Genomic DNA, 20,394 nt, shown 5'->3' with positions numbered 1-20,394 from the left:
CTAGAAACTACTCTTGGTTGATAGGTACGTCTAAGAACTTATTAGGTAAACCTATCTCATTTGCCACGACATAAAAGGACTCCTTACTTATATCGTTGAGTTTCACCAAAACTAACATGTACTCACAATTATTTGTGTACCCTACCCCTTTAGAATCAACAAGTAACACCTCACTATGGCGGAAAACTATTACTTAGATTGATGTAAAGGTTATCCAAGTAAGTGTTATTTCGGAATGACACCTTTTAACTCAATTTTTAAAGTTTGGAACTTAAGGCTCTTACTATGTTGGTTAGATTTTAAGTAAACTAAAATCCTTAATCATGCAACATAATCAAGCCATAATCTCATGCATAATTAAGACATATTTAAAGCAATAAATAACTTAAAGCATGCATAAGATCTAAATGTGATCTAGTATGGCCCGACTTCATCTTGAAACTTCAACTTCAAACTCCGTCTTTGAAAATGGATTGGAAACTCCGTCTTGAATTTCATCATGGGAGGCGCCATTTTCTTCAAACAGGATATGCTATAATTAAAATTAATTTACAACTATTTGATGGTACGCAGACCATATTTAAAATAAAAACTTTGGTGCATTAGATAAATTTTACATTCAAATTAATGGTACGCATACCATGTTTTCTATCCTATTTGGGCCATACTAGTCACTTTCCATAACCTGCGAAACAGTACATTTACAATATACCATTCACCCATTCATTTATCAGTGAATGGACCACATAGCAAGTTAGTAGAAAAAATCATGCATCACATAAACATTTGCAGCAACTAATCAAGGCTTCCAATAATCTACAAATTATTCAATCCTTATTAATTCTAATCGAGTTGTTTTAACCTTAAAGGAATGTAGACCTAATCAAGAGTTTAATGACTAAAAGCTCCCACTAAAACCAAGAATTTACATGCTATACAAATATTAAACATAATATTGTATTTCCTAGTCCAACCAGAAACTTAGAAATTTAATTAAAATTTAAAGCTCATATAAAATAATATTTAAATCCCTTAATTATATTTTCAGTTGATTAAAATAATTAATTAAATTTTATCAAGGTTTTAATTTTATTAAAATAATTAGTATAAAATAATTTATAATAATTAAATTAATCAAAATTAAATTCCGAGAAAAAATTAAATTAGGAAATTAAGTTAAATTAAAATCGTTTTCAACCGAAACATAAACAAAACATCCCAAAGTGCCAAGGCAAGGCCGTAGGCCGAAGCCCACGCCTCGCCCAAGCAGCCACGTCGCAGCGCCCATGGGCCGCGTGCACAAGGAAGCGCCCATGGCGTGCTTCGTTGCTGGCCAAGTCACGCACCACAGCAACGCACCAGCCATGTGATGTGCTTGCTGCTGCGCGCTGGGCAGGGGCTTGCGCAGCGGCACACGAGCTCCCATGCTCGTTGTGCTGTTGCCTTGCCTCGTGCCTTGAGCTACGATGCATTGTCGCCTTGCTCGATCACCCGCACAACACACTGCACAAGCCCGTGCCTGTCGTGCATGCTCGTGCTTGCTCATTGCTTCGTACCGCAGGGGCGACGAGCTCCCTTGCTCGTCGTCGCATGCCCGCACTATGCAACACCCCTTAAGGGTAACACTAGCTTCCATTCCTTCGTGCGTGCAAGATTTATGATCGTTTTATAAAAAATTAATAACTTTTATACTTAAATTTAACGACAAATTAATAATTTTTATTAATTTCACTAAATTTAGGCGAAAAAATCAAAAAATTATTATTCAAATTAATTTCTGATTACATATATGCTTAGGGATTAAAATCTAGGTCATAAAATTTTAAAACTTTTCAATTTTAACAAATTTTATGGTGGTTTTCAATAAAAGGATCCGAATTAAATTATCAATTAATTATGAAATTCAAAAAAAAATTCTAAATTATTTGAAATTCAACAAATTAATTATAATTACAAATTAGGTTGTATAATTAATAAGATTAGGCCTTAAAATTGTTAAACATATACAGTAGGTCAATCATAGATTCAAGATTTACATACAAGATTCGCAAATATTTAATTTAACATCATAAAAATTACAAATTTTGCATTCGAAAAACTAAAACCTCCGGAAAGTCATACTTAGGCTTCGAATTTGGGAATTCTGGGTTCGGCGTCAAATCTTTGATTTTTGTCAAAATTTTAAAACGTCGTTTACATGCGAAATTCACTATAAAAACATAAGATTTTGACCATTATTGACAAAACTGCCGAAAAATCCTGCGAACATATAATCAAATAATCGCACGAATTTGCAATTAATTACATACACGAAATTAATCACCCTTTAATTCATTGCAAATTTATAAAATTTAATCAATCTTAACTATAATTGATTATGGAATTAATTAGAGGCTCGTGATACCACTGTGAGGTTATGAATAATATAAACAATATAATTCATGCGGAAAAACCACAAAGCCAGGAATCCAAATTAATTGCCACATAGTCAATTAGCATAATTTAGTATACATACTATGTGATGCGTGCCTTCCCTAGCTGCTCCCGAACCGAACAAGAACAAGTATAAGACTCCAAATGTCGCCCCTCCATAGATAGTCCACAACACGTTCGTATCCGCCTTAGATTCAACCAACTAGAATATTCTCTAAGGTTTTATGTGCACTCGGGAAACTCACAATGGTGATAGGCAACTATTAAATTCTCCCTTGAATTTAATGTGTTGGAATAGGTTAATAAATTTTGATCATGAATCACATATTTATAGGGTGGAAATAAGGAGTTGTAATCCTACTAGTAGTCAATTACCTAAATCCATTAGGACTCTAGTTAATTAATAATATTAGAATTCTAGGGACAATCAAATACTAAGTATTTCAGATCTACCCTTAATATCTAATTTTAGTAGATTTAGAAAAAATATAACTTGTGGCCCAAACTACTTGCCGCGCAAGTAGCTTGGCACACAAGTTTGCGTAGCTTGCAAGCAACCGGCCGACCAAGGCCTTGCAGTGTGTGGCCTAAGCCCACGTTGCTGCGCTATGCTTGGCGTCCAGCAACAGCACGCGGCCCATGCGCTGGGTGCTGCTGACTTCCTTGGCCCAAGCGTGCTTGGCGTCCAACAACAACACGCGGCCCATGCGCTGGGCGCTGCTGACTTGCTCGGCCCAAGGTTGCTTGCTCCGCGCGGGCTTGCTTGGCGCTGGGCCTTGCGTCTCGCAAGATCGTTCGTCGAGTATTCGCACGTCGCGCTTCCGATTCGTTTTCCGATTCCGGAATTCATTTCCGATTCGAACAAATATTTACGTTTTCGTTAATATTTCCGATTTCGGAAATAATTTCCTTTTCCGACAATATTTCCGATTTCGGTAATATTTTTATTTCCGATAATATTTTCCGATACGAACCATGTTTCCGTTTCAAGCAACATCTACGACTTGGATAATATTTATATTTCCGTCATGAACCATATTTCCGTTTCCAGCAATATCATCATTTTCGGAGTATTATTTATTCTGCCTTTTGACGATTTCAGCTCCCACTGAAACCGAGATCCGTCGTTTCCGAATGTTCATAAATGGAGTACTTAATGAATAATATATTCACTTAAATACTTGATCCGTTCATGTACTATTTGTGTGACCCTACGGGTTCAGTCAAGAGTAAGTTGTGGATTAATATTATTAATTCCACTTGAACTAAAGCGACCTCTAGCTAGGCATTCAGCTCACTTGATCTCACTGAATTTATTAACTTGTTTAACACTGAACCACATTTATAAGACTTAGCATTGAATGCATACTTGGACCAAGGGTATTATTTCCTTCAAAAGTTGACCTAGTTTTGAGACAATTGCACCTTCCCGCTTTGTCGAGTCATGAAATCCAAAGAATGGACAAGCCGCTCTTGGATATTAAAATAAAAAAGGCAATGTTTGATATTCATAAATCGCCGGGGCCTAATGGAAAAATTGCTGAATTCTTCCACAAGTTTTGGTACAAGGTAGGGGATTCGGTGGTTAAGAGTGTGAAGCACTTCTTTATGACGGGAAACATGCTTAAGGAATGGAACCACAAACTGCAAGTCATTTTTGACCGATCGGGCTTTGCAACACAATCTACAAGTGTATTTCAAAATGTATGGTGAACAGGATGAAAATAGTCCTCCCCTCTTTGATTTTTGAGTATCAACATGTTTTATACCAAGAAGGTACATTGAAGATAACATTCTACTGAGTCATGAGCTCATTCACTTTATTAATTGCAAGAAAATGATGTCATTGGCTTCAATTAAGCTAGATCTGTCTAAAGCTTATGATAGGGTTGATTGGGTGTTCTTGCTTAAAGTCCATAAGGCTTATGGGTTTTTGTGTCACTGGATTGGTCTGGTTCATCAGTGCATATCAACAGTATCCTACAAAGCACTAATAAATGGAAAGGCCACCGAAGAATTTAAGCCAAAATGTGGGCTTAGACAGGGAGATCCTCTATCCCCCTATCTTTTCTTGTTCTGTATGGACATATTGTCAAGAATGTTGAAATTAGGAGAGGAGATCAAGCAATTCCAGGGCATCAAAGTCTCAAGGAGAGCGTCATCGATCAACCATTTATTTTTTGCTGATGATGCTTTGCTTTTCTTAAAGAAAATAAGGAGGCGTGTTATAATATCATGCAAATACTGGCAAACTTTGGAAAAATTTTGGGGCAATGTATCGTAAATGCGAAGTCCTTTGCCAAATTCTCTCCCAACATAAACCAGGATTTAAAAGAAGAATTGAAAAGAAGTCTCAAGATGAAAGACGTGGATCATATGAGTAATCATTTAGGTGTGCTGGTTGATATAGGGAGAAGAAAGAAAGAGCATTTTCAGTTTCTTGTGGATAAAATAAGTACAAAGGTTATGGCTTAGTCTTTTGTTAGACTATCTCAGGCTACAAAACTGATCCTAATTCAGGCTGCACTGATTAGTATCTCTTCTCACGTGATGCGGTGTCTAAAGCTTCCTCTTTCTGTGACCAATAAACTGGATTCTATAATCACTAGGTTCTTTTGGGCTAATAAAGGGGAATGAGGCGCTCATTGGGTTGACAGGAAAACAACGCAGCTCAATAAAGGAGACGGGGGACTTGGAATTAGGGCCATGAGTTCTCTTAACGATGCCTTACTTTTTAAACCGGTAATCGTATGCATGTTAACCCTCAACTCTTGGTTTCGAAGGTTAACTTTTCCATGGGAGGGTGCCAAGTTTTCAAGCTTGGTATGGAAGGGGTTAGGTTAAAAGGTGCTTCGTGAGGAAGGAGAGGCATGTGGGAAGCAGGAGCAAAGTTTTTAAAAGGAATGGTGTGGAAGGTTGGGAATAGGAGCAAAATTTGAGCAAGTAGTATGGCTTGGGTGGAGGGTCGGGTTCCAGAAGTAAAAGGGGATCAACAAATTAGAGCTGCTGCAAGGTGGAAGGTGGAGGAATTCATTTGTCAATCCACAAAGAATTGGAGAACATGCTTAGTTAGGGAAAGGTTCGAATGGACGGATGCTAATAGTATTTTGGCAATGGAAATCCCAAAAAATGAGGCTGGAGACTTTAGTTATTGGAAAGGATGTTGCTCTGGGAAATACACAGTTCGGTTAGGTTATAATTTCTTGCAAACTCATTTAGCATCGGACCAAAGAATGATAGATGATCATGATAATAAGTTTATTCGTCTAATGTGGAAATTCAAAATTCCTTCAAAATGGAAAGTCTTGTTATGGAAGATTTTCTATGATGGTATTGCGGTTAAAGATAACTTAAGGAAAAGAGGAATGAAGGGTGATGTGGAGTGTGATTATTATGGCAATGGGAGTTAGGATTCCTTGCATCTCTTTAGATTTTGTTCAGTGGCAACTTTGGCTTGGACATGATGTGCCCTAGGAATGGATGCCACAAAAAATTTATCGTATTCTTTGAAAGAATGGATACAAAGCTATATCTTGCTTTTTCATAGCGAGGATGGGTGGGATAGTCAGAGGATAGCTAACTTTATATCGATTCTTTGGAGTATCTGGACAACAAGAAATGGCAGAGTTTTCAAAAATATGGGAGGGCATGTCAGGTTGGTGATGGATCGAATGAGGCGTGGTATGAAGGATATGATTGCTTTTCCAGGAAGGAAAACAATATGCTGATTAAAGGACCAGTGGAGCCTCTAGGGTTTCAATTCACGCACCTTGGCAAGCAAAAGGTCTTTTGCATTGATATGATTTTACAGGTGGACGTATCATGGTGTAAAAGCAATAAGAATGGTGGGTGGGCGTGGATTTGCACTTCAGGGGTTCATGACCAACAGGGTAAGAAGGGTGGAGGTTATGGTAAGGCAGCTTCAACCTTTCACATTGAGGCAGAGGTGTGCTTGCAAGCTCTTCGATGGGCGAATAGTAATGATGCCATAAAGGTAAGAATCGATACAAACTCTTCGATTCTAGTCAATGCTCTTAAGGATAGTAGCCCCCCCCCCCCCCCCCCCCCCCCGATTATTCCGATTCACTGGACTCTGATGGAAATCCGAAGAATTGGAGGTCTTTTCCAAAAATGCACAATCATGAAGGTTGACAGAGGAGATGTGCTCCAAGCTCACAATCTTGCTCAGTTTTGCAGGAAATCGGGATCTTATTTTTATTTGTTTTTGTTGTGTTGTAGCCTTTGTCAAAAAAAATAAATAAATAAAAATAAATATAGCACAATTTGGATTTTTGCACTATTCACAATAGACCTTTGATAATCTTTTGTGATTAATACGTATGAAAAATTGTAGTCTTGTGCGGTCTTATTAGATTAGTATCAATATATATTTTCTAAATATCCACTTTTAAAATTTTCCACATAATTCAAAATATTAAGAGTCAAAGCCATGTGTTGAAAAACGTAGTCAAACATGATACAATATTTAAGGAAATGATGAGGGAAATACTTAACCTGATTCATGATCAACGCTTGACAATCACGCAAATAAAAATAAAAATAAATTGAATTAGCTAAAAGAATTTGTAATAAACAAAGGGATGAAGGGGTAAAATTGAAACAAAAATTACGCCAAAAATTTGCATGCTGTCGGCTTTTTAATATAGAAGACTTATTGTGATTCATATTATATTCCGTCTAACCGTCTTGCATACATAGAGATGATGAAGTATAAATCAATATCAGATATGTTTTTACTAAACATATCATACCACTAAACGGCAAAATAGGCTAAAGACAAACGCTAAAGGACAAAATCATTTTTTTTGAAAAATGGCATCCATTTTTTTAAAAATGACATCTGCTTTTTTGAAAAATGACACTTGAATTAATGTTTGTCTTATCCCTATTTTGTCGTTTAGGGGGGTGATATGGGGCACGCCGCCCTCCATAGAAATCGAGTAACATACATTATTGCAAGGCAGTACAAAGGAAGTATACTCTACGTGTCCTTCAAATTGTAAGTTACGGAGTACTACATTCTAGTATTCCTTGCCAAATTAAGAATAAATAAAACATTCAATTAACATCTCTAGTTGACCTAGGATTAGGAGGCTAGGACACTAAAACTCAAAAGCAGCTCGACTATCAAATTACTCCAGTTGAAAACGATGGTAATCTTTTGGATAATAAGTGCATTATTTTACAACTAGTTCTCACTTCTCAAGTTACAAGCCAATCAACTAAATAATCATGCTTAGTACACAAAAATCGAAAAGATCCATAAAAAATTAAAATTCTGATATTAATAATTAATGAAATTAAAGAAAGCTAGGGATCCAAATTGAGGTCAGGTAGCTGTAAAAGAAAACCCCGTTCATCATCATCATCATTAGATGCTGCAATTGTTCTATTCTCTAATTTCTCATCAACATTATCATCATCAGCTCCTCCAATGACTTGGTTGTTGCTGCTGCTATCTTCTGCAGAATGATCAAACCGACGACAACTTCCCGGCCAGCTGCTGTAGTTATAACAACTTTCCGGCGAAGTAGGGTGTTGGCCACCAATGATATGGTGTTGTGCAACACCGTGATGAGGCTGAAGTACAAAGGAATAGTAGGGTAACACCGCCGGCATCCCAAAGTTCGGCATCATCATTGAATTCCTCATCATCTCTTGTTTCTGATGTTTTGCTTCTCGTCTCTCCTTTTTATGAGCATTTTGATGGCCGCCTAATGCTTGCGAGTTTAGAAATCTCCTACCACAATATTTGCAGTAACATATCTTAAATGGATGAGATTTTGGCCTTGGAGAGGAGGAGTTGTTATCAGCTTGGTCCTTTGACCCTTGCATTATATTTTCACTACTTTTATAATATGGACTGCATCAAACGCAAATATTTATAAATAAGCTGGTCATATTCCCTTAGCTAGATAGGCCGTGCGTGTTTGGCGGTAGGATTTGAGGTGGCGGGTAGCGATTTGACCTAGTTAAGACGTTACTTGTAAAATTTTTAAGCGGTTGGCAAGGTAGCAGTTAGCGGTAGATGTAGCGGTAGATGTAGCGTTTGTGTAGCTTTTGTCAAACGTTAAAATCAGTAGCCTTTAAGGTAGCGGGTCAAAAATCTCGTCGCAAAAGCCTTTTGCGACGGGGATAGCAATCAAACAAAGACGGGAACAACTGTCGCAAATGTCTTTTACGACGGGTTAACAACGAGATTTTCCATTAACGACGACCCCTTTTTATGACGGGTTCGCGACAGGGAATGCCATTGTTAATCAACGATTATTAACCTTTCGCTACAGGATTTTCCGTCGTTAATGGTACAATTTCTTGTAGTGTCGACGTAACTATCAAACAGGGCAAGGTGTAACAAAAGCTGATAATGAAAGAGAGATTGAGAGACATGGCGAATCTTTAGAAGTAGTTTGTTGTTATACAGTGGTAAGATGGTAAAATATTTTTAAAATAATTAGAAGAGTTACGGAGTGGCATTATAATGAGAAAGAAAAAAAAAGATGTTGTTGGCCTTGTAGACTTGTGGCTATCAGCCGTACAAAGAGTTACGAACAAATAATCCGCATGAGTTGATAAAACAAAAATGCATGAGATTTATTGAGGAGGGAAGAAGAGGAAATTATTGTGTTAACTATAGTCAGTGGCCTCGTTTGTGTCCAAAATTAATTGCGGACAGATATTTGTATTTGTATCTAAAAATGTCAGACCTTATAAGACATGATTTTTGACTTAATAGAACTAAATTCTAATACTCCCTCCGTCCCGAAATACACGCACCGGTTTGACTTTTTGCACTATTCACATAATTCACTTTGACCGTATTTTATTTCTAGTATTGAAAACAAAAGTTAGCATATAATATATTGTTGGCTTCATCTTAACATATATTTTCAAAATATTAATATTTCATAAGTTTTTATAATATGTAGTTAAAGATATTGGTGGTCAAAGTTGTGCATTGGCAAGCGTGTCAACTCGAACCGGTGCGTGTATTCCGGAACGGAGGGAGTACTCCTTAGTAAGGAGTATTATTTAGAGTGTCGTATGCACACGATATATGCGTGACATTTTGTAAAATTTTATAATTTTGTTTTATCAAGGATAAAAAAATTAAATATTACTTAAAATTATAGTGCTAACATTAACATATAGAGATAGCTAACAACGTGGGTTGGGTGAGTCATTGGCGGGTTTGGTGGGTCGTGGGTCGAGGATAGTTGACACACGATCCGTCTCAGTAAAAATCAGGATAGGTCGGGTCGTGGGTTGTGCCGGAAAAAATAGACATTGTACGTGGTAGATTGTGCGGGAAGTGGGTCTGATGGTTTGGCGGGCTACAACAAGCTTCCATGGGGCTGGATGTTACTCTGATGGGTCAGGTAGATTTGGTGGGTTGAATTAGACGAGTTTTAAGAGTTGATGTGGGTCAGATGGGTTTGGAAGATTACTCAAGCGTTAAAAAATTACGAGTACAAATTTTATATGAACTTAAATTAATTAAGTTTTATGTTATGGACATACTCACATAATTGTAGTTGATGTATAGTATATTAGCACTTTAAACATACGAAGTAGTTTAAATTAAGATGCGAGTCTGGTGGCCATGTCACATCGTTAGGTGGGTTGGGTTCATGTGTCGGGCGGGTTGGGTTAGTGTGTTGGGTGGGACGTTGGGCTTTCTGTGGTGGGTTGTGTAAGGTCCAATTGGGTAGGTCGATATGGATTGTATTGGAAAAACTCGATCCACGACACATAAAAATAAATCCGAGTTTGGCGGATTGTGTCATTGTTCACAAATAGGACTGACCCACGTGACCCACTATGGGTTGTGTCAGGTTGGGATAGGTTAGACTCGACCCAGTGGCCATCTCTATTTAACAAAGTTATTTAAAGGGATAAATTGATCATCGCTTCCTTCCTCTACTAGTTAAACATTTCACAGTGGACAATAATAAATTAAACTCGGATGTTTCCTGTTAGGGGGGAAAATACCCTCTTGGTGACGTGGTCAGATATGCCTACGGTGAGTACACATGGCTGCCAGCAAGGCATGACGGTGCAACTCTCCAACTTGCTCGCAACGGCTAAGGGAAGAGGAACGGTTACAAACCGATTAAAACAACCCTAATTACCTACTTAATGTCCAATTATGTGTATTTAATATTTAAACATTACATTTTATCATGTAAAGCCTATAAAATGGCTTAGCTAAATTAGTTTAGGGGTACAAAATTCTGACCAATAATAATACTCTCATTTCATGCTTTTACGACTTACTCTCGTTACCCTAAATTATCTTGCTCAATCGATTGTTAGCACCATCCTCAAGGCAAGTTCGGCTCTAGGTGGAATTTTCCCAAAACAATTTGGCGCTCACCGTGGGGCTGACAATCAAAAGCAACTCGATAATTTCAACCCAAACACCATGGCCGGAAATGCTAGGTCATCCAACGACATTACTCGTCGATTTGAAGCCATGGAGCAGCGCATCAACATCCTCCAAAAGGAAAATGAGGCCTTGCACTCCCAAGTCAGATCCGCCGCCTCCATCGCCACCGGGTCTAGGTTCCAATACCGGCGAGATACCTCTGGGCTGAGCCGCCGCCTGGACCTCGACGTCGCCCCTGATCATCCCCTCCATGTACCTTTCGGCGAACCTGGAGGCCCGATCCTCGAGTAGATCCATGAATTTGAACCACTGCCAAGTCAACCTCGCTCGAATCCGAGTTGGTTGCCTCCCCCTCCAACTCAAACATCTTCTACAGGTACATCGGCGACCGTTGCTGCTACAACGGCTGCCCAAGTCACCTCATCTCAAGTCCGCATGACGACATCCACCATGGCGTCGGCACCCGTCTTCAATCCGGTGTTCCGTCCGTTACCTCCCCCAATGGTAACCATGTCGATGCCCCTACCCGTCTCGACTTCAGCGCAGAGACTAACACCGACCACCCAAGTGCCCTAGGATCAGGTCTTCTCCCAACAGGTCGTCCAACCCGTTGTCAACCTAGTCACTTCAGCACCAGGAGCACCTCCCCAGATAATGGAGGTTCCCTTGGCCAGTCAAGCACTACAAGCAGTGTTCCCACACACCCCGATGCGCCCGGACTCCTCTCGAAACTATTCCCTATACAACACTCCTAACAGGTCAGTTGTTCCGATTAGTCATGGTTTCGTAACTCCTTTCCTTATGTTGCAGGTACCAACGCGGCCCTGGGCACACCTCCCTTCATACAACAAGTCGTGCCTCAGTTCACTCCTTATCAACCTCACAACATGTATCCACAAAACACCTACTACCAACACCTTCAAGCCAGCCTCCCCGAAACATTCAACCCCCTCGTCCCAATGCTCAATAGTATCTGCGAAAATACCAACCACCAACCCCAACAAATCATGATCATGATAAACAAAATCCCTGGAGTACCAACACCAATCAAAGAAGCTAGCCTAGATAGTATGCCGACTCACCATATGATGACCCCATCGACGCGATTGACATTCCGAAGCGGTTTAGCCCACCCAATATGCCCATGTATGATGGACCGACCGACCCTAGGGAGCATATCTTGACCTACAAGCAGCGGATGACGACGATCCCGGTTCCCAAGCTCTGCAAAGGATTCGGCTCGACACTGATTGGGCCCGCCTTGAAGTGGTTAACCAGCCTGCCAAACAGATGAATCACCTCTTTTTCCCACCTCGACAACATGTTCAACCAACAATTTGCTAGCAGCAGGGGGTTAGAGAAGCAGACAAGCGACCTGTACCGTGTGGTCCAACGACCAGATGAGCCCCTGAAAGACTATATAGCCCGGTTCATTAGAGAGAAGGTGACTATACCGGAGTGTGACGTCCCAACTGCGATCGAAGCGTTCAGACAAGGACTGTATGGCGAGACCGACCTATCGATCGAGAGATCTAATCAAATATCCTTGTAAGACGTTTGAAGATGCCCAAGCCAAAGCAATGGCCCTAATCAGGTTGGCAGAAACTCTCTACTTCAGGAAAGGAACCAATGACTACACCAAGACGGACATGCGACTAACTTACCCCCAAAAGAATGCAATGATCGTCCGGCCCCTTATTCCCGACCTCAACACGTAGCAGTGGTGGAAGAAGACGATGACTCCGATTGGAAGAACAGTCCCGACCTGCCCCCAAGGATTAAGGAATATTCTTTTTGTGTTGACACTGTAGGTCTGATGAACCACCTTTCGAAGATGGGAAAAGCAGTACGATGGCCGCCCAAATCCAGCAAACCCGACTCGAAGAAGGATCCCTCGAAGTGGTTTAACTTCCATGCCGACATCGGTCACACTACCAATGAGTGCGTAGCACTAAGAAGAGAAGTGGTTTACTTACTAAAGAACGGATACCTCAAGGACGTTATGTCACACAAAGCTCGTGGCGTCATCAACTAAGACAACTCCAATTCTCCTTCTTGACCTCCTCCACCTCCCCCTCATATTAAAACTGTAAATTTTATTGCTGGAGGTTCTGACGTTTGTGTGAGGGGGTCGAAAAAGCACGAGGCTAATGCGTGACCTCGTCCCTCGTGGGTGTGACGATTCTTTTTATTCAATCAAGTGTAATTGGATTTCCTGTGAGTTTACACCCAATTGACTAGTAATATAGGAGTCGCCATTCAGTTTTTAACGACAATGAGAAAAACTGACAAAACCCGGTTATCGTGACATAAAGGGAGTGCAATTATGTTTGACCACAACGACCGTAGGTTCCCTTGTGATCCCTGGTGTGGGGATCTCTCAACATACACCCGCAAGGTAGAGATTGAGGGTTCGGGGGACTGTAACTACCGAGAGGAGTACTTCGCTCGTCGATAACTCCAGAGGCAGGATATCCTTACTAGCTCAGCATAAATAATTGAAGGGACATGCGTTAACTATTAAACTAATCTGAGTTGATTTTAGCAATATGCAACATATAATACTAGATTGATTGCGATTATCTGATTTAAATAGCATTAAGGGACCTAGCATGATAATCCAATTTCCCAAAAATATTATATTTGTTAGGCGTGATAGAACAATCAGATTTAGTTAGTTTAACAGGTCATAAAAAGGGCGAGGAAAGCAATTAAACCATGGAAAAGGGACACATTACGACGCACCCTTGAGAGGTGCGTCACGGTTCTCAGAAAACTAACCACTTTGACTTTGCTATTTCTCCTTTTTATTTAACGAATCTCAAATTATGGGACAGGATACGTTCTGTTCGATTTATGGATTGATTGCGACAGAACGCGTGAAAAATTTCGCAGCGTGACGCTTAGGCTAAGGGTTGGAGTCAATACTCAGAATATGAATTGTGTGTTGTGATTTCACGTCGAACTTAAGGGTCTATTTTTAGAAAAGAGTTTGTGGAAAGATAGAATTGCAGAGCCCTAATCCACAAAGAATTAGGGAAAAACACGTACCCAGGTATTTTCAGCGCCCAGGCCTGGGCGCCGAAGATTTCGGCGCCCAGAGCCAGGCGTTGAAAATAGGGTCTGGGCTGTTTTCTTAGTCAGATTCGGATTCCTGAAATCCGTAGTGTTTGAGACTTAATCGAGTCTTTTGGTGCGTATCAATTTCATGACGGAATGCGTCTGGGCCCGTTACGAACTCTAGGCTCGTTAGGATTTTAATTAATACGTAACTCTTATTTCCGAATCATATTAGGAATAGGATTCTCGCAGTTTTCTATCTCATTTAGGATTTATGTTGGAGTGCAACACCTAATTCTAACAGGTTTCTATCTTTTATGACTTGCCACTTTTAGAAGCTACCCTTTACGACAGTTACTATTTTTAGCAGGTTTCCATAAATAGCAGGTTTCGGGTGAAACGAGAAGGGTGATTGAGATTCGTTATTTTTATAGGAGATGCGTTGTCAAGTGGAGATTTATGTTTTCATCATCGAACCTTTCCCTTTCGGGAATGGGGACAAAAGTAGGTGCCTACAGTTAGCCCCCACTTTGACTGAGTCTTGGAGTAAGACGATGGTCAAAGTATTAGACGGAGTGCGTCACACAAGCTATGGTGACCTGTTTTTTGCGAGGGTCTCATGAGCCCCTGAGTGATAACATTTGACTTAAGGGTCATCACTTGAAGTGTCGACATATCCCTCACGTGTCATTGGGATTTGTCAACGGATAGTATAGAAACTTCCTCACTTTGTCATTGGAAGGATCTAAAGGTGCGCAGAAACTCCCTCACTTTGTCATTGGGAGGAGCTACAGATGTTTTCGAAATCAAAGCTGTAAAGTGTAATTGGGCCTGGCCAAGCCCAACCACGAGGTAAAAATGTTTTTAAAGATTCTCATTTTTAGGGTTAGCTAAACGAGAAAACCCCCTTGTTTTTTTGGGACCTAAAACGAAGGAAAATTCAATACATCGTTCTTTTTGGAAAAAACGGAAAACCAATCATTTAAATTTTGGAAAAGAGGGAAACTACTCACATCGTTATTTTTTGGAAAAAACGAAAGACCAATAACTACTCACATCCCTCTTTTTTTGGAAAAAACGGAAAACCAAAAGCTACTCACATCGTTTTTGGGAAAAACGGAAAACCAAAGGCTACTCACATCGTTTTTGGGAAAAACGGAAAACCGAAAAAGTTATCGCTGCAGCGACTAAGGACCTGCGCGTTTAGTGACGCAGACCCCACCGGCTAAAGATGGCGAGCCTGTCCGCTAAGGGTGGACACCCCGTCCGATAGAAGTGGACGAATCTGTTTTGAAATTTGTTTGTGTTTATTTTTTGAAAATAAGGACCTACGTGGTTTGCACCGTAGACCCCGTCGGCTGAAGATGGCGAGCCTGTGAACATATATTTTTTTTTTGAAGATTCGTTTTTGCAAACTGAGGACCTGCGCGGCTAGTGACGCAGACCCCGCCCGCTGAGGGTGGGCGAGCCCATTTTGAATTTCTTATCTTACCTATGTAGGGGGGCTTTTGTGATTACAACCTGTTGGTGGGTCGCAATATTTCCTGATCAGGTGTGTCCTATTATTGGGTCCACACTGTGTATATTTTTAACGATATTGCAAAATACCGTTCTTGGGAAAGAAATATCAAGATAACAGATATTTTACACAAAATAGGGGATTGCGCGTGCCCGACAGCGAATATTCGCTGTCTGGGAAGCATTTTAAGCGCCCAGCTCTGGGCGCGAGAATTTCTAATGCCCAGAGCTGGGCGTTGAAAATGCGAAGGGGAGACAGGTCTTTAAATTCGCGGACCGTCTCCTTCCTTTCCCATTTCCACCATTTTCGCTCAAGCTCCTCACCTCTTTCAACTGATTTCTTGCTCGTTTCTTCACTTTTCTTTACGAATTCTACTCCAAATCACTTCCTAATCTTCCCAATGTAAGTAATTTTCAGTAATTTTGAGCTTTTTTTGTCAATTTCAGTTTTTTTTGTCAAGTATTTTTGTGCATGAAATTGATTTGGGGGTTTTTGATTTTGTGCCCCTTTCCTTCAATTAGATAGTTGGAAATGTTCCTCATAACATGTTAATTAGTTTGTGCATGTTAATTTTCGCAAGTATGTTGATTCTTGTTGAATTTGGGCATTTTCATGCTAGCCCCCAAGTATACCTACGACTCTAGGGTTTTCTTACAATGTAGGTGTTTTTGGTATATTGCTTGCGCTCCTCATAATTCATGAATGACAAATTATGGAAGAATTTTCATTTGGTTGGAGTTAATTAAAAATTTTCACTTAGGGAATTTTTATGCTCGATATGAACTTAGTATCATGTCTTAGGGAACAAAAAAAAATTGTATGACTCCATTTTATGAGTGGAATGCACTCCTTTAATGATTGGTGTGAGTGCCAGTTTTGTTAAAGGTATAATGCCTTTATTGTATTATTGATCAGCATGCCTGACGAGTCGTCACCTCCTTCCGGTGGCCACGAGGAGCGTGGCATGACGCGTCAGTCTACTGGCGCGGGTCCCCTATGGGTGGGTCCTGAGCTCTACGATGGTCGTGATCCGCACTACGACCTAGAGCACCGTGTGACTTCCCGCCTTCACGCGAGGAGAGAGACTACGGTTCGCGGCTACGGCGCAGCGACGAGTGAGACCGTTTTTAGTTTCCTGAGCTCGGACGCCCAGGCTTTGGTGAGGGCGAGCTCACTGTTTCCGGTGGTCGAGACCTTCTGGGAGATACTTCGGCTTAACATCTCCTTGTCCTTTCTGCGGTCGTTCATGAGGTGGTGGTGGGATACCACCAACACCTTCCATTTTCCTTGGGGTGAGATGACGATCACTCCCGAGGACTACACGGCTTTGACGGGCTTGACCTTTACAGGGAACCCCGTTCGTCTGAGGTCGGATGGCCCACTGCCGACTGTTGCTGAGGGCACCAGGCTCCTGGGCTCGTTGATGGGCATGAGATTGCCTTCGTACCAGCCCCGTGGGATACCTTTCGCTGACCTGATGTGGGCCTTGGAGCATGGGGTAGAGGAGTCGTCTTCGAGACAGGCTCGGCTGTTCTACCTCCATTTTATTACTTCCACTTTTCTATCGGGTCCGACTGACACCTTTGACCCGAGGTGGATAGGCATGGTGGAGGACGTGTCTACACTGGGTGACTATCGCTGAGGCGATTTGGGCTATGCGACGCTCGTCGGCCAGATGAGTTTGGCGGTGCGCGACTCGGACCCGAGTAGACGTCACTTCGTCATTACATTAGCGGGAGTGCCGCGTTTGATCGAGGTATGTGCCTAGACTTTCCTTTGTTTTCTCGCTTTTACCGGGCCTCTTTTTTTGATGTTTTGTTGTCTTTTCCTTTTGTAGATGTGGGCCTTTGAGAACTTACCTTGGCTGGCTCCCCGAAAGGGGCAGAGGCCTTTGGAGTACCCTGCCGGTCGTCGTTGGGGTAGGAAGAAGAAGCTGACAGTGCGTCCACCGCCTGATACCGTGTGGGATCTCATTCGGGACGGGAACCCTGAGCATGTGCAGAATCTTATCCTCTATCTCGTATTTCGTCATTTTTATTTTCTATGTGCGAGATCTGACCGTGTTTGTACAAAAACAGGTTGTGTGGACCCCATAGCTCTCTTTTAGGGGTACTTATACTTCGGTCAGGGATAGTCATGCCCTGAGCCAGATGCGGGTCTTGTTCGTCGGCCGCCGGGACCCTGTCTGGTACTTGGGAGAGCGGGTACGCATGCAGACGGTCGGGGCTTTTTCGGTGCCTAGGCCTCCGCCTGCGACCATGCTGTCTACTCGTTCGATAGGCGAGTCGTGGAGGCTCCACTCGAGGACTGGCGTCCCGAAGACGGAATTTGTGAGGGGGTCGAAAAAGCGCGAGGCTAATGCGTGACCTTGTCCCCCGTGGGTGTGACGATTCTTTTTATTCAATCAAGTGTAATTGGATTTCCTGTGAGTATTCACCCAATTGACTAGTAATATAGGAATCGCCATTTAGTTTTTAACAACAATGAGAAAAACTGACAAAACCCGGTTATCGTGACATAAAGGGAGTGCAATTATGTTTGACCATGACGGCCGTAGGTTCCCTTGTGATCCCTGGTGTGGGGATCTCTCAATGTACACCCGCAAGGTAGAGATTGAGGGTTCGGGGGACTGTAACTACAGAGAGGAGTAATTCGCTCGTCGATAACTCCAGAGGCAGGATATCCTTACTAGCTCAGCATAAATAATTGAAGGGACATGCGTTAACTATTAAACTAATCTGAATTGATTTTAGCAATATGCAACATATAATACTAATTCGATCGCGATTATCTGATTTAAATAACATTGAGGGACCTAGCATGATAATCCGATTTCCCAAAAATATTATATTTGTTAGGCGTGATAGAACAATCAGATTAGGTTAGTTTAACAGTTCATAAAAAGGGCGAGGAAAGCGGTTAAATCATCGAAAAGGGACACATTACGACGCACCCTTGAGAGGTGCGTCACGGTTCTCAGAAAACTAACCACTTTGACTTTGCTATTTCTCCTTTTTATTTAACGAATCTCGATTATGGGACAGGATACGTTCTGTTCGATTTATGGATCGATTGCGACAGAACGCGTGAACAGTTTCGCAGCGAGAGGCTTAGGCTAAGGGGTTTAGAGTCAATACTCAGAGTATATTATGTGTTGTTTCACGTCGAAACTAGGGGCCTATTTATAGGGAAGAGTTCGTGGAAAGATAGAATTGCAGAGTTCTAATCCGTAAGAGTTAGGAAAAGAGACGTACCCAGGTATTTTCAGCGCCCAGAGCCAGGCGTTGAAAATAGGGTATGGGCAGTTTTTGTTTAGTCAGTTTCGGATTCTAAAATCCGTAGAGTTTGAGATTAATTTGAGTCTTTTAGCGCGTAACAATTTGTGACGGAATGCGTCTGGGCCCGTTACGAACTCTAGGCTCGTTAGGATTTAAATTTATACGTAACTCTTATTTCCGAATCCTATTAGGAATAGGATTCTCGCAGTTTTCTATCTCATTTAGGATTTATGTTGGAATGCAACACCTAATTCTAACAGGTTTCTATCTTTTATGATTTGCCACCTTTAGAAGCTACCTTTTACGGCAGTTACTGTTTTTAGCAGGTTTCCATAAATAGCAGGTTTCGGGTGAAATGAAATAGGGAATCGAGATTCGTTTATTTTATAGGAGATGCGTTGTCAAGTGGAGTTTTTATGCTTTCATCATCGAACCTTTCCCTTGCGGGAATGGGGACAAAAGTAGGTGTCTACAGTTAGCCCGCACTTTGACTGAGTCTTGGAGTAAGACGATGGTCAAAGTATTAGATGGAGTGCGTCGCACAAGCCATGGTGTATGTGACCTGTTTTGCGAGGGTCTCACGAGCCCCCGAGTGATAACATTTGACTTAAGGGTCATCACTTGAAGTGTCGACATATCCCTCACGTGTCATTGGGATTTGTCAACTGATAGTATAGAAACTTCCTCACTTTGTCATTGGAAGGATCTAAAGATGCGTAGAAACTCCCTCACTTTGTCACTGGGAGTAACTACAGATGTTTTCGAAATTAAAGCTGTAAAGTGTAATTGGGCCTGGCCAAGCCCAATCACGAGGTAAAACGTTTTTAAAGATTCTCATTTTCAGGGCTGGCTAAACGAGAAAACCCCCTTGTTTTTATAGGATGTAAAACGAAGGAAAATCCAACAAACCAATCCTTTAATTTTTGGAAAAAGGGAAAACCAATAAAAGTTATCGCTGCAGCGACTAAGGACCTGCGCGGTTAGTGACGCAGACCCCGCCCGCTAAAGGTGGGCGAGCCTGTCCTCTGAGGGTGGACCCCCCGTCCGATAGAAGTGGACGAATCTGTTTGATGTTTTTGAAAATAAGGACCTACGCGGTTTGTGACGTAGACCCCGCCCGCTGAAGGTGGCGAACCTTGTCCGCTGAGGGTGGACACCCCGTCCGATAGAAGTGGACGAATCTGTTTGATGTTTTTGAAAATAAGGACCTACGCGGTTTGTGACGTAGACCCCGCCCGCTGAAGGTGGCGAACCTTGTCCGCTGAGGGTGGACACCCCGTCCGATAGAAGTGGACGAATCTGTTTAAATTTTTTTTTTTGAAAATAAGGACCTACGCGGTTTGTGACGTAGACCCCGCCCGCTGAAGGTGGCGAACCTATTTTAAATTTGAAGACTTTATTCTTTGAAAAACTGAGGACCTGCGCGGCTAGTGACGCAGACCCCGCCCGCTGAGGGTGGGCGAGCCCATTTTGAATTTCTTATTTTGCCTATGTAGAAGATCCTTCGGTGATTACAACCTGTTGGTGGGTCGTAATATTTTCCGATTAGATGTGTCCTATAAGTGGGTCCGCACTGTGTATATTTAACAATATTTTTTTTTTGAGATATCCAAACATGATATGGTGCGTGGCGCAGACTGGGAATGTGATTTTGATTGCGCGCTCTTTGTTGGAGTCCACTTTTCGCGAGCCCC

General features: G+C 41.6%; 1 protein-coding gene across 1 annotated transcript; it reads right to left on the bottom strand.

Moving 5' to 3' along the window:
* Positions 1-7,568: 7,568 nt before the first annotated feature.
* On the bottom strand, positions 7,569-8,307 carry LOC110804214 (zinc finger protein 7-like). The gene has a single exon (XM_022009773.2). The coding sequence runs from the start codon at positions 8,287-8,289 to the stop codon at positions 7,765-7,767; it is 525 nt and encodes a 174-aa protein (XP_021865465.1). The 5' UTR covers positions 8,290-8,307; the 3' UTR covers positions 7,569-7,764.
* Between the last annotated feature and the right edge of the window lie 12,087 nt (positions 8,308-20,394).

This window comes from Spinacia oleracea, chromosome 3 (assembly GCF_020520425.1).
Source record: "Spinacia oleracea cultivar Varoflay chromosome 3, BTI_SOV_V1, whole genome shotgun sequence".
NCBI classification, from domain to species: Eukaryota; Viridiplantae; Streptophyta; class Magnoliopsida; order Caryophyllales; family Amaranthaceae; genus Spinacia; species Spinacia oleracea.
This window is presented reverse-complemented; position numbering and strand designations above follow the sequence as displayed.